The sequence below is a fragment of the Lampetra planeri genome, chromosome 74 (assembly GCF_965212315.1).
Source record: "Lampetra planeri chromosome 74, kcLamPlan1.2.h2, whole genome shotgun sequence".
Classification (NCBI taxonomy): Eukaryota; Metazoa; Chordata; class Hyperoartia; order Petromyzontiformes; family Petromyzontidae; genus Lampetra; species Lampetra planeri.
Genome location: NC_136179.1, coordinates 1,691,139 through 1,705,942, shown reverse-complemented (window position 1 = coordinate 1,705,942; position 14,804 = coordinate 1,691,139). Strand labels below are relative to the sequence as shown.

General features: G+C 42.2%; 1 protein-coding gene across 1 annotated transcript; it reads left to right on the top strand.

Moving 5' to 3' along the window:
- The first annotated feature begins 2,553 nt into the window (after positions 1–2,553).
- On the top strand, positions 2,554–12,263 carry LOC144737811 (uncharacterized). The gene is made up of 4 exons (XM_078620685.1): positions 2,554–3,732; positions 5,013–5,758; positions 10,574–11,075; positions 12,184–12,263. The coding sequence occupies exons 1-4, from the start codon at positions 2,568–2,570 to the stop codon at positions 12,261–12,263; spliced, it is 2,493 nt and encodes an 830-aa protein (XP_078476811.1). The 5' UTR covers positions 2,554–2,567.
- The last annotated feature ends 2,541 nt before the right edge of the window (positions 12,264–14,804 follow it).

Sequence of the window (14,804 nt, the reverse complement as noted above, 5' to 3'; positions counted from 1 at the left end):
ACGCATAGCCTGGTTGATTACGTATCCCAAAGATTGCTAAGTTAGAATTGTAAGTGTGAAAATTCCAAAGAGAGGACACAGGCAGAGAGAACACATAGCCAGAGAGAGAAAAGGATAAGCTTAAAACTTCCCCGTAGAAGTGGTTCAATCTTAATTTTGGAGCTTTCGTGACTGCAGGAATTATTCTTTGTTTCTTTCGGTTAAGTCACGTCTGATGATGATTGCTTGTGTTGCAATCGAAACGTCGCTATTATTTTAATTTATTATTTTATCTTTAGACGTGACTTAACCGAAAGAAACAAAGAATAATTCCTGCAGTCACGAAAGCTCCAAAATTAAGATTGCATTTTATATGTCTGTTTGTAGTAAGTATATGTGCATGTAACATGTCTGTACGTAGTAATTATGCATGTAGTATGTATGCATGTAGTATGTATGCATGTAACATGTATGCATGTAACATGTATGCATGTAACATGTATGCATGTAACATGTATGCATGTAACATGTATGCATGTAATATGGACGTGCGAACCAAGGGTGGGATATGTGAAACGGAAGGTGCAGGATCAGGATGGGATTAAAATTATTTGAATAACACTTTGGTGGTATTAATATCAAGCTGTCCACTAATGGATGAATGTTCCATCTAAATGGAATCAAATAACAATATTCAGTATGAATATGTAAAATAATCGCACAAACCCAATATTAGCCCGTGAAATAATGAATCATTACAATTGCAATGACTCCGGACTCACACAGCAGAGGGTTATTTTGTTTAGCCTTTAACGCGGTTTCAGACCCCAGGCGTCACGATATAGCAACGACGACGACGAGACAGCAACCAGCCAACACAGCCCGAAACCTCGTTCCTCCCCCTCTCTCATTCTCGGCGTGAACCTCCGCCTACACTTGGTCTCGCCTTCCCTTCTCGAACTCTCTCTATCTTGTTGTCACCACTTGTCCCTTAGTTGATGCACTGTCTTTACATCACCCACCTCTATGACCTCGGTATTTAAATATCATTAGAAGTATTACAATCGCACTCTACAGATATGTATGTAAATTATCTGTTCAATCGAACCGGGGGTCGGATATGTGAACTGTGGGGGGGGGGGGGGTACAGGGCAAGAATCGCATTCAATTTTTAGAATAACAATATGGTCGTATTAGCATTTTAATGGACTTTAATATATGTTACGTGCAAATGCAAATCGTTAGTCGTAAATGCGAGGGAGGGGTTAAGAGGTGCACGTTTAATGCAGTGTTAACATTTATTTTAGCATCATATTTAAGGACACTGTTGTTGATAAGAATTCGTCTGGACATGGCACATGCCTTGTTCTACTCGATCAACCAAAATTAGTACAATGTGGGTCATACAGGAGTGTGATTTCATTCATGAGTAGTATTCACAGAGCCCCGATGACACTAACCTACCTAAAGTTATGGTTAAACAAAGTAATCTTGAGTTACTTAATTCTCAGCTCAGACATGATCATCGCAATAATTTCCAAAGACGTGTGTGGTCCTGCGAGAGCAGGTCCTGACTCCAAACAGCTGGGCAGCATAATCGGAAGTAGCTGCGTCGCCCTCGAAATGTGAGGTTGCTGCTGTTGTTGTCGCTGCTGTTGTTGCTGCTGTAGTTGCTTCTGTTGCTGTAATAAACGCAGGGATGTGGTGTTCCGTGATGGGATGACGCCTTTGATTAAAGCCTCTGATCAAACTCACCCGATTGACGCCCTTGATCGTCGCATTGGATCAACTCTGATATTGTATACTCTAACATGTTAAGCTCTATCATAGTGAAACATAATATTATAACCTATGAACTACAACCTATCCATTGTAACGCTGTAAAAGAATATTACCCATTGGGTTTCACTCCCTCGTCGAGAAGGCCGTTCTCTTCCTTTTCTAAAGTTACATGCTAATTTCTCTGCATTCACTTTAAATCGAGGACAAAGTTTTTCCATTTATTCAAAATAAGCGCACAATTACACACTGAGATGCACTTACATATTCATGCATGAAGCATAATGGGCACATTACTCTTCGGTATGTTAATAGACATGCGGATTGTACCTTCCAAAATTAACAATCGAATGCAAATACCCTGAAAGACAAAGGATTGGATCCTAGGTGGGGAGTTAAAAGGCGGCTCAGAAGCAGAGCTCAATGCAATTTCTAGAGGGAACTTGATGAGGTTGGACGCTCGACTCGTCGCTCTGCTGATCGCCCTTCAACCGCGAGACAACGCAGCCTGGCGAGCACAATTGCTGTGTCGACAGTTAGTCGACTTTGCGTCCGGAGAGTTCGTGGCGACATCTTCAGTCGGGATCCAGACATCGATATACCGTGAATCTCTAAGTAAGTGTCTATTTACGCGGATAAACTATTAAACGTGTTCATCGTCTAATTTACGGGATTTTTTTGCGTCTCGGTTAGACGCGAGAGTCGTTCTTGTTTTAGCAGTTAACAACATCCAAAACTCAACGCTAAACATCCTTTCGGCCGAAAGCGTACTTTTGACTCAATAACACCGCTGCTGTTACTACGTTCACATGGAGCAGAGACGCTCTCTACAGCCCCACGCACACGGAGGCAATAAGCCATTCAATTGCTCTGTGTGTGGGAAGACATTTGCACACTCATCACATTTACAGAGTCACCAGAGAACACACACGGGCGAGAAGCCATTCCTGTGCCCTGTGTGTGGGAAGACATTTGCACAATCATCACATTTACAGAGTCACCAGAGAACACACACGGGCGAGAAGCCATTCCTGTGCTCTGTGTGTGGGGAGGCATTTGCACGGGCATCAACTCGTCAAACTCACCAGAGAACACACACGGGCGAGAAGCCATTCCTGTGCCCTGTGTGTGGGAAGACATTTGCAGACTCATCAACTCTTCAAACTCATCAGAGAACACACACGGGCGAGAAGCCATTCCTGTGCCCTGTGTGTGGGAAGGCATTTGCACAGTCATCACATCTTCAGAGACACCAGAGAACACACACGGGCGAGAAGCCGTTCCTGTGCTCTGTGTGTGGGAAGGCATTTGCACGGGCATCAACTCGTCAAACTCACCAGAGAACACACACGGGCGAGAAGCCATTCCGGTGCCCTGTGTGTGGGAAGACATTTGCAGACTCATCAACTCTTCAAACTCATCAGAGAACACACACGGGCGAGAAGCCATTCCTGTGCCCTGTGTGTGGGAAGGCATTTGCACAGTCATCACATCTTCAGAGACACCAGAGAACACACACGGGCGAGAAGCCGTTCCTGTGCTCTGTGTGTGGGAAGGCATTTGCACGGACATCAACTCTTCAAACTCATCAGAGAACACACACGGGCGAGAAGCCATTCCGGTGCCCTGTGTGTGGGAAGACATTTGCAGACTCATCAACTCTTCAAACTCATCAGAGAACACACACGGGCGAGAAGCCATTCCGGTGCCCTGTGTGTGGGAAGACATTTGCAGACTCATCAACTCTTCAAACTCATCAGAGAACACACACGGGCGAGAAGCCATTCCGGTGCCCTGTGTGTGGGAAGACATTTGCAAAGTCATCACATCTTCAGAGACACCAGAGAACACACACGGGCGAGAAGCCGTTCCTGTGCTCTGTGTGTGGCAAGGCATTTGCACGGACATCAACCATGAACAGGCATCAGAAGGTCCACAATGATAGGAAACTGAAATCAAAAGCTGAAATTCAAGGTGCTGCAATGAGTCCTGAAGAAGTTTCCACCTTCGATCCCATGCAGTTGGATCCCGAGAGATGGCTGGATGTAATGGAGTGGCTCGACGATCAAACCGAGAGTCAGGGATGACTGAACAAATATTACGTCAGGTAATATTTGTTAGTTTTACAGTTTTTGTGAGAGTTTAATGACGTGCACAATGGTGGTTTGTAATGTTATCGGATTACTTGCCGAAGTGGCGTGATGAGCAGTGGTTGTGATATGATTCAATTCCGGACAATATTGTAGTGTTTAAGTCTTCCTGTTGAGCTAAAGTTGGAATGCATCTTTAGTTAGATCTTTTCTCAACATTTTAAACGGGTTTTTTCAAGCATATAGCTTTTTTTGGTTGGTATTATTCGACTTTAGATAACCGATTTAAGGATGTACATTGATGACGCGTTCGTTGGATATATGGCCTTGACTTCAACATAGACGCACAGTGAACAAATGTGGTGAACTAATAAGGAAATAATGGGGAATGATACTTTAACGCGATGGTATTCCTGGAACGGATATGGTTTGCATTGTATTGTAACTGTTTGAACATAGGACATAATACATTCGGTTCGAGTTTTGACTTAAAAATGATTGCAGATGAATAAAAACGTTTTTTTTAACAAATGTGTGTCCGTTTATCTATTCATATCAACAACGTGTTTTAAGCGAGTTTCAGGTTGAGGATCTTCGTCACACATCTGCCCTTAACCGGCAGCATCTTGGCTGTCTCCCCATTAACATGTGTTCCTGGAGGGGAAAGGGCCCCATTATAAATCGATTCACAACGTTACGGTCCCTAATCATCAAGTATACAGGGAATCCTGTACGCTATGACACGTGAACTGTAACACTATAAACGATAACACAAAACATGAAACTACTATAAACTAGTTTAATCATTTATAACAGCAAAAACAGAGGTACGGTATTATAATCTCATTGCAAGTATTAGAATTACAACGTGATCGTATTAGAATCACACTCTGCGCATATGTATGTATAATAGTTACGGTATGAGAATGTCATTAGAAGCATTTTAATCGCTCATATGTATGTAAAGTATACGTTCAATCGAATCGGGGGACGGATATGCGAACTGTGGGGGTTTGCAGGGTTAGAATCGCACGGGCGAGAAGCCATTCCTGTGCTCTGTGTGTGGGGAGGCATTTGCACGGGCATCAACTCGTCAAACTCACCAGAGAACACACACGGGCGAGAAGCCATTCCTGTGCCCTGTGTGTGGGAAGACATTTGCAGACTCATCAACTCTTCAAACTCATCAGAGAACACACACGGGCGAGAAGCCATTCCTGTGCCCTGTGTGTGGGAAGGCATTTGCACAGTCATCACATCTTCAGAGACACCAGAGAACACACACGGGCGAGAAGCCGTTCCTGTGCTCTGTGTGTGGGAAGGCATTTGCACGGGCATCAACTCGTCAAACTCACCAGAGAACACACACGGGCGAGAAGCCATTCCGGTGCCCTGTGTGTGGGAAGACATTTGCAGACTCATCAACTCTTCAAACTCATCAGAGAACACACACGGGCGAGAAGCCATTCCTGTGCCCTGTGTGTGGGAAGGCATTTGCACAGTCATCACATCTTCAGAGACACCAGAGAACACACACGGGCGAGAAGCCGTTCCTGTGCTCTGTGTGTGGGAAGGCATTTGCACGGACATCAACTCTTCAAACTCATCAGAGAACACACACGGGCGAGAAGCCATTCCGGTGCCCTGTGTGTGGGAAGACATTTGCAGACTCATCAACTCTTCAAACTCATCAGAGAACACACACGGGCGAGAAGCCATTCCGGTGCCCTGTGTGTGGGAAGACATTTGCAGACTCATCAACTCTTCAAACTCATCAGAGAACACACACGGGCGAGAAGCCATTCCGGTGCCCTGTGTGTGGGAAGACATTTGCAAAGTCATCACATCTTCAGAGACACCAGAGAACACACACGGGCGAGAAGCCGTTCCTGTGCTCTGTGTGTGGCAAGGCATTTGCACGGACATCAACCATGAACAGGCATCAGAAGGTCCACAATGATAGGAAACTGAAATCAAAAGCTGAAATTCAAGGTGCTGCAATGAGTCCTGAAGAAGTTTCCACCTTCGATCCCATGCAGTTGGATCCCGAGAGATGGCTGGATGTAATGGAGTGGCTCGACGATCAAACCGAGAGTCAGGGATGACTGAACAAATATTACGTCAGGTAATATTTGTTAGTTTTACAGTTTTTGTGAGAGTTTAATGACGTGCACAATGGTGGTTTGTAATGTTATCGGATTACTTGCCGAAGTGGCGTGATGAGCAGTGGTTGTGATATGATTCAATTCCGGACAATATTGTAGTGTTTAAGTCTTCCTGTTGAGCTAAAGTTGGAATGCATCTTTAGTTAGATCTTTTCTCAACATTTTAAACGGGTTTTTTCAAGCATATAGCTTTTTTTGGTTGGTATTATTCGACTTTAGATAACCGATTTAAGGATGTACATTGATGACGCGTTCGTTGGATATATGGCCTTGACTTCAACATAGACGCACAGTGAACAAATGTGGTGAACTAATAAGGAAATAATGGGGAATGATACTTTAACGCGATGGTATTCCTGGAACGGATATGGTTTGCATTGTATTGTAACTGTTTGAACATAGGACATAATACATTCGGTTCGAGTTTTGACTTAAAAATGATTGCAGATGAATAAAAACGTTTTTTTTAACAAATGTGTGTCCGTTTATTTATTCATATCAACAACGTGTTTTAAGCGAGTTTCAGGTTGAGGATCTTCGTCACACATCTGCCCTTAACCGGCAGCATCTTGGCTGTCTCCCCATTAACATGTGTTCCTGGAGGGGAAAGGGCCCCATTATAAATCGATTCACAACGTTACGGTCCCTAATCATCAAGTATACAGGGAATCCTGTACGCTATGACACGTGAACTGTAACACTATAAACGATAACACAAAACATGAAACTACTATAAACTAGTTTAATCATTTATAACAGCAAAAACAGAGGTACGGTATTATAATCTCATTGCAAGTATTAGAATTACAACGTGATCGTATTAGAATCACACTCTGCGCATATGTATGTATAATAGTTACGGTATGAGAATGTCATTAGAAGCATTTTAATCGCTCATATGTATGTAAAGTATACGTTCAATCGAATCGGGGGACGGATATGCGAACTGTGGGGGTTTGCAGGGTTAGAATCGCATTAAAATTATTCTAGTAACAATATGTTCGTATGCGCATTTTACTGTGCTTGAATATATGTTATGTGCAAATGCGAATCGTTAGTCATAAATGCTAGGCAGGGTTAAAAATGTGCATGTTTAATCCAGTGTTAACGTTAATCCAGTGTTAGCATTATATTTAAGGACAATATTGTTAATATCAATTCGTCTGGACATGGCACGTGCCTTGTTCGTCTCGATCAACCAAATTAGTACAATGTCGGTCATAAAGGTGTGCGAGTTCATTCACAAGCAGTGTTCGCTGATCCCCGATGACACAGACCTACACACAAACAAAGTACTCTTTTTTCTTCTTGGTTCTTTCGGTAAAGTCACGTAGAAGGGAAGTAATAAAATAATAAAAATAAAACATAATAATTATTTTATTATGTTTTAACATAATAATTATTTTATTATGTTTTAACATAATAATTATTTTATTATGTTTTATTTTTTATTATTTTATTACTTCCCTTCTACGTGTCTTTAACGAAAGAACCAAGAAGATGAATCCCTGCAGTCACGAAAGCTTTAAATCGAAAAGTACTTTTTATTAAATTAATTATCACTATGGTCATATTAGAATCAGGATTGTGACTGCTAGATGAATGTTCCATCTCAATGACATCCAATAGCAATATACAATATCTGCATATGTTTCAATAAACGCACAAACTCAATATAAGCCCGTGATCATTGCAATTGTAATGACTACGGACTCAGACTGCAGAGGGTTATTTTATTTAGCATTTAACGCGGCGTAGGACCCAGGCGTCACGATATAGCAATGACGACGACGAAACAGCAACCAGCCAACACAGCCCCGAACCTCGTTCCTCCCCCTCTCTCATTCTCGGCGTGAACCTCCGCCCACACTTGGTCTCGCCTTCCCTTCTCAAACTCTCTCTATCCTGTTGTCACCACTTGTCCCTTAGTTGACGCACTGTCTTTACATCTCCCACCTCTATGACCTCTACCTGACCCCGCCATGGGCGGAGCAACTTGGGGGATTATCCCGGTGGCACCTGCGGGCAATACAACCATGCCCTGTCCCCCACTGCCCATGGAAGCACGTGTTCCCGACGGCCCTTGTTCTTTTCATTAGCGGATTGCGCTCTGGTGGGGAAAGGTCCTCGTTATGAATCGTTTCGCAACATTCAGGTCCAGAATAACGAACTTAAAAACATGTAAATTGATAACACTATAAACAATAACACTAAACATTAAACGACAAAAAATATATCAACTGGTTTTATAATTTATAGCGCCATTAACGGAGGTTCGGTATTTAAATATCATTAGAAGTATTACAATCGCACTCTACAGATATGTATGTAAATTATCTGTTCAATCGAACCGGGGGTCGGATATGTGAACTGTGAGGGGTACAGGACAAGAATATCATTCAAATTTTAGAATAACAATATGGTCGTAATAGCATTTTAATGGGCTTGAATGTATGTTATGTGCAAATGCAAATCGTTAGTCGTAGATGCGAGGGAGGGGTTAAGAGGTGCACGTTTAATGCAGTGTTAACATTTATTTTAGCATCATATTTAAGGACACTGTTGTTGATAAGAATTCTTCTGGACATGGCACGTGCCTTGTTCTACTCGATCAACCAAAATTAGTACAATGTCGGTCATACAGGAGTGTGATTTCATTCATGAGTAGTATTCACAGAGCCCCGATGACACTAACCTGCCTTAACAAAGTAATCTTGAGTGACTTAATTCTCAGCTCAGACATGATCATCGCAATCATTTCCAAAGACGTGTGGGGTCCTGCGAGAGCAGGTCCCGACTACTAACAGCTCGGCAGCAGAATCGGAAGTAGCTGCGTCGCCCTCGAAATGTGATGTTGCTGCTGTTGTTGTCGCTGCTGTTGTTGCTGCTGTAGTTGATTCTGTTGCTGTGATATACGCAGGGAGATGGTGTTCCGTGATGGGATGACGCTTTTGATTAAAGCCTCTGATCAAACTCACCCGATTGACGCCCTTGATCACATGTTAAGCTCTATCATAGTGAAACATAATATTATAACCTATGAACTACAACCTATCCATTGTAACGCTGTAAAATTAACCCGTAAAAACAAAGTTTTTCACTATAAATCCTTTATATGCGTGGCGGCTAGAGTCCTCTCTTCCTCTGGCTTAAGATGGCTGTCACCTATGGGTCAGATGATTGCCTGCCACCATTAAGCAATTGGTAATTAAATTTAATTTATTTTTCCTAAAAAGTGTACAATTTTGGAAAAAAAAATTAACGAAAATAAATTGTCACGCACAACGAGTCTGTGTGCAAAATGTCAGCTCGATTGGATCACGGGAAGTGGGTTAAAGATCGACTGAAAGATTTGCACGGTCGTAAGCGTGCAAGCAAGCAAGCAAGTGAACTTAATATAAAGGATTTAAAAAATTAACCCGTAAAAACAAAGTTTTTCACTATAAATCCTTTATATGCGTGGCGGCTAGAGTCCTCTCGTCCTCTGGCTTGAGATGGCTGTCACCTATGGGTCAGATGATTGCTTGCCACCATTAAGCAATTGGTAATGACATACAATTTTTTTTTCATAAAAAGTGTAACATTTTGGCACGGTCGTAAGCGCGCAAGCAAGCGCGCAAGCAAGCAAGTGAACTTAATATAAAGGATTTAAAAAGAATATTACCTATTGGGTTTCACTCCCTCGTCGAGAAGGCCGCTCTCTTCCTTTTCTAAAGTTACATGCTAATTTCTCTGCATTCACGTTAAATCGAGGACAAAGTTTTTATTCAAAATAAGCGCACAATTACACACTGAGATGCACTTACATATTCATGCATGAAGCACAATGGGCACATTACTCTTCGGTATGTTAATAGACATGCGGATTGTACCTTCCAAAATTGACAATCGAATGCAAATATCCTGAAAGACAAAGGATTGGATCCTAGGGGGGGAGTTATAAGGCGGCTCAGAAGCAGAGCTCAATGCCATTTCGAGAAGGAACTTGATGAGGTTGGACGTTCGACTCGTCGCTCTGCTGATCGCCCTTCAACCGCGAGACAACGAAGCCTGGCGAGCACAATTGCTGTGTCGACACATCTTCAGACGGGTTCCAGACATCGATTTACCGTGAATCTCCAAGTAAGTGTCTATTTTCGCGGATAAATTCTTAAACGTGTTCGTCGTCAAATTAGCGGGATTTGTTTTGCCTCTCGTTTAGACACGAGCGTCGTTCTTGTTTTAGCAGTTAACAAAATCCAAAACTCAACGCTAAACATCCTTGCGGCCGATAGCGTACTTTTGACTCGATAACACCGCTGCTGTTACTACGCTCACATGGAGCAGAGAGGCTCTCCACAGCCCCACGCACACGGAGGCAAGAAGCCATTCAATTGCTCTGTGTGTGGGAAGGCATTTTCAAGGCCATCACATCTTCAGAGACACCAGAGAACACACACGGGCGAGAAGCCGTTCCTGTGCTCTGTGTGTGGGGAGGCATTTTCACGGGCATCAACTCGTCAAACTCACCAGAGAACACACACGGGCGAGAAGCCATTCCTGTGCTCTGTGTGTGGGGAGGCATTTGCACGGGCATCAACTCTTCAAACTCATCAGAGAACACACACGGGCGAGAAGCCATTCCTGTGCCCTGTGTGTGGGAAGACATTTGCAAAGTCATCACATCTTCAGAGTCATCAGAGAACACACACGGGTGAGAAGCCATTCCTGTGCCCTGTGTGTGGGAAGGCATTTGCACACTCGTCAACTCTTCAAGACCATCAGAGAACACACACGGGAGAGAAGCCATTCCTGTGCCCTGTGTGTGGGAAGGCATTTGCACAGTCATCACATCTTCAGAGTCATCAGAGAACACACACGGGCGAGAAGCCATGCCTATGCTCTGTGTGTGGGGAGGCATTTGCACGGGCATCAACTCTTCAAACTCATCAGAGAACACACACGGGTGAGAAGCCATTCCTGTGCCCTGTGTGTGGGGAGACATTTTCACACTCGTCATCTCTTAACAGGCATCAGAAGGTCCACAATGATAGGAAACTGAAATCAAAAGCTGAAATTCAAGGTGCTGCAATGAGTCCTGAAAAAGTTTCCACCTTCGATCCCATGCAGTTGGATCCCGAGAGATGGCTGGATGTAATGGAGTGGCTCGAGAGTCAACCAGAGAGCTCGGGGTGACTGAAAAAATATGATGTCATGTGGTTATACCTATTAAGCCGTATCGAGTACTTTTGTGTGTAATTTTGACCATTTTAGTTTTACAGTTTCGTGACGTGCACAGTGGTAGTTTGTAATGTTATCGGATTACTTGACGAAGTGGTGTGATGTGCACTGGTTGTGAGAGGGTTGAATTTTAGTCGTTAGGTGTTCCTGTTGAGCTAAAGTTGGAATGCGTCTGTAGGTACATCTTTACTCAACATTTTAAACGTTTTTTTCAGGTATATAGCTTTTTTTGATTGGTATTAATCGACTTTAGATATCTGATTCCAGGATGTACATTGACTCGTTCGTTGAATATATGGCCTTGACTTCAACATAGACGCACAGTGAACAAACGTGGTGAACTAATCAGGAAATCATGGGGAATGATACTTTAACGCTTTGGTATTCCTGGAACGGGTATGGTTTGCACTGTACTGACATAATAAACATTCGGTTCGAGTTTTGACGTAAAAATGATTGCAAGATGAATAAAAACGTATTTTTAACAAATGTTTGTCCCTTATTTATTTTACGATGTTCATAGCAAAAACATGTTAACAGAATTTCAGGTGGAAGATCTCCGTCACACACGTGTGCCCTTAACCGGCAGCATCTTGTTACAAATGTTATCGCAGTAAACAATTCGGACCACAGCAGGACACTCAATCTCGAGCATTTGCGAAGCAACGATATGAGAGGGCTAAGACCCGCAAGTTTATTCGAGTGTTGACGTTATTTTAGCTATATAGTTAAGTACATGTATGTGATAAGAATTCGTCAAAATGGTAGGTTTCTTGTTCTCCTTAAATCAACCAAAATTATGACAAATGCCATAAAATGAGTGTGCGCTAATTCTTCAGTAGTATTCGCTAAACACAGATGGCACTAACCTAAGTAAACTTTAGTCTCTCAAATCTCAACTCAGATAGGATCATCTAAATTATTTCCATGAACGTGTGGGGTCCCACGAGAGCAGAGCCGGCTACAAACAGCCGGGCGGCAGTTGGAGCAGAAGCAGAAGTCGCTGCTTTGCCATCGAACGGTTTCATAGCTGCCGTAGTTGCTTCTGTTACTGTTATATACGCAGAATGTTGGTGCTTATATAAAAAAAAACTCTGATCAAACCTACCATTCAACGCTCTCGATCGACGCCTTTGATATACTCTTACATTGTTAACTCTCACACTGTGAACGTTAACAATTTGAACTCCAACAATATAATTTAAAAACATTAACATATACATTTGAAGAATATACAAATTACCGTAAACAAGTGTTAAAGTAAACTCAAAATTTGTGAAATCTAACAATATAACCTAACGCTATAAAATAACATTATTAACTAGTGTTATAGATTAGCAAACCGTACAATGAAGTGTTATATTTGAATCTCAATCGAATAATTAGAATCATTCCGTGGTCCTCTTCGAATTCTATGCTCGTAAGTATGTAACATGTATGTATGTAATATGGACGTGCCAACAAATGGTGGGATATGTGAAGCGGAAGGTGCAGGATCAGGATGGGATTAAAATTATTTGAATAACACTTTGGTGGTATTAGGATCAAGCTGCCCACTGCTGGATGAATGTTCCATCTCAATGGCATCAAATAGCAATATTCAGTATGAATGTATAAAATAATCGCACAAACCCAATATTAGACCGTGAAATAATGAATCGTTACAATTGTAATGACTCCGGACTGCAGAGGGTTCTTTTATGTAGCCTTTGACGCGGTTTCAGACCCCAGGCGTCACGATATAGCAACGACGACGACGAGACATCAACCAGCCAACACAGCCCCAAACCTCGTTCCTCCCCCTCTCTCATTCTCGGCGTGAACCTCCGCCCACACTTGGTCTCGCCTTCCCTACTCAAACTCTCTCTATCCTGTTGTCACCAATTGCCCCTTAGTTGACGCACTGTCTTTACATCACCCACCTCTATGACCTCTACATGACCCCGCAATGGGCGGAGCAACTTGGGGGGCATACCTGGTGGCACCTGTAGGCAATACAACCATGCACTGTCCCCCACTGCCCATGGAAGCACGTGTTCCCGCCGCCCCGAGTTCTTTTTATTAGCGGATTGCGCTCTGGTGGGGAAAGGTCCTCGTTATGAATCGTTTTGCAACGTTCAGGTCCAGAATACCGAAATATACCGGGAATCACCTGTACTAAAAAAACATGTAAATTGATAACACTATAAACAATAACATTAAACGACAAAAAAAATATCAACTGGTTTTATAATTTATAGCACCATAAACGCAGGTACGGTATTTAAATCTCATTAGAAGTATTATAATGCCACTCGACACATGTATGTAAATTGTCCGTTCAATCGAACTGGCGGTCGGATATGCGAATTGTGGGGGGTACAGGGCAAGCATCGCATTCAAATTTTAGAATAACAATATGGTCGTATTAGCAAATTACTGTGCTTGAATGTATGTTATGTGCAAATGCTAATTGTTAGTCGTAAATGCGAGGGAGGGGTTAAGAGGTGCACGTTTAATCCAGTTATAACATTTACTTTAGCACACTATTTAATTACACTATTGTTGATAAGAATTCGTCAACAAAAATTAGTACAATGTGGGTCATACAGGAGTGTGATTTCATACATACGAGCAGCGTTCGCTTGCACGTTCACTCTACATAAATATGCGCAGTGTGATTCCAAAACGATCACATTGCGATTCTAATACTTCTAATTATATTCTAATATTGTATTAGAATATGTCTATTCTTTGGTTCTTTCGGCAAAGTCACGTAGGTAGAAATAAAACAATAAATCACGACGTATCGGACGTAACACAAGCGCCCAAAACGATGTCTGCAGCAGACATCGGGCTGCTTGCAGTAGACATCGCGGACAATGCGATTCTCACCTGAATGCGCTTGTGTTGCGTTCGAAACGTCGTGATTTATTTTGTTTTATTTCTACCTACGTGACTTTACCGAAAGAACCAAAGAGTATGGATTCCTGCAGTCACGAAAGCTTCAAATCAATATTACATACATATTACATGCATACATACTACATACAGACATGTTACATGCATATATACTTACTTCATACAGAATGTTAAATACAGACATGATACATGCACATATAGTTACTACATACAGAGATGTTACATGCATACATTTTACATTCTTACGACCGTAGTGTGATTCGAAGAGGACCACGGAGTGATTCGAATAATTTGAATGCGATTCGAATATCACACTTCAATGTAGGTTGTTCTAATCTATAACACTAGTTAATAATGCTATTATATTGCGTTATAATGTATAGCTCATAGGTTATATTGTTAGAGTTTACTATAACACTAGTTTACAGTAATTTGTAGATTCTTCAAATGTATATTTTAATGTTTAAGTGATATTGTTGGAATTCATAATCTTAAAGTTCACAGTGTGAGAGTTTACAATGTAACAGTATATCAAAAGGCGTCGATCGATGGCTTCGATCTGGTAGGTTGCATCAGAGTTTTTCATCAAAGGCGTTATCCCATCACGGGACACCAACATGCTGCGCATATAACAGTAACAGATGCAACTACAGCAGCTACGAAATCGTTC

Excerpts from the sequence above, each read along its gene's own strand:
- LOC144737811 (XM_078620685.1), top strand. The coding sequence starts at position 2,568 with ATGGAGCAGAGACGCTCTCTACAGCCCCACGCACACGGAGGCAATAAG. Across the intron at positions 3,733-5,012 it reads ATCAAAAGCTGAAATTCAAG|ACTCATCAACTCTTCAAACT; the intron begins GTGCTGCAATGA and ends AGACATTTGCAG. Across the intron at positions 11,076-12,183 it reads ATCAAAAGCTGAAATTCAAG|AGCAGAGCCGGCTACAAACA; the intron begins GTGCTGCAATGA and ends GGGTCCCACGAG.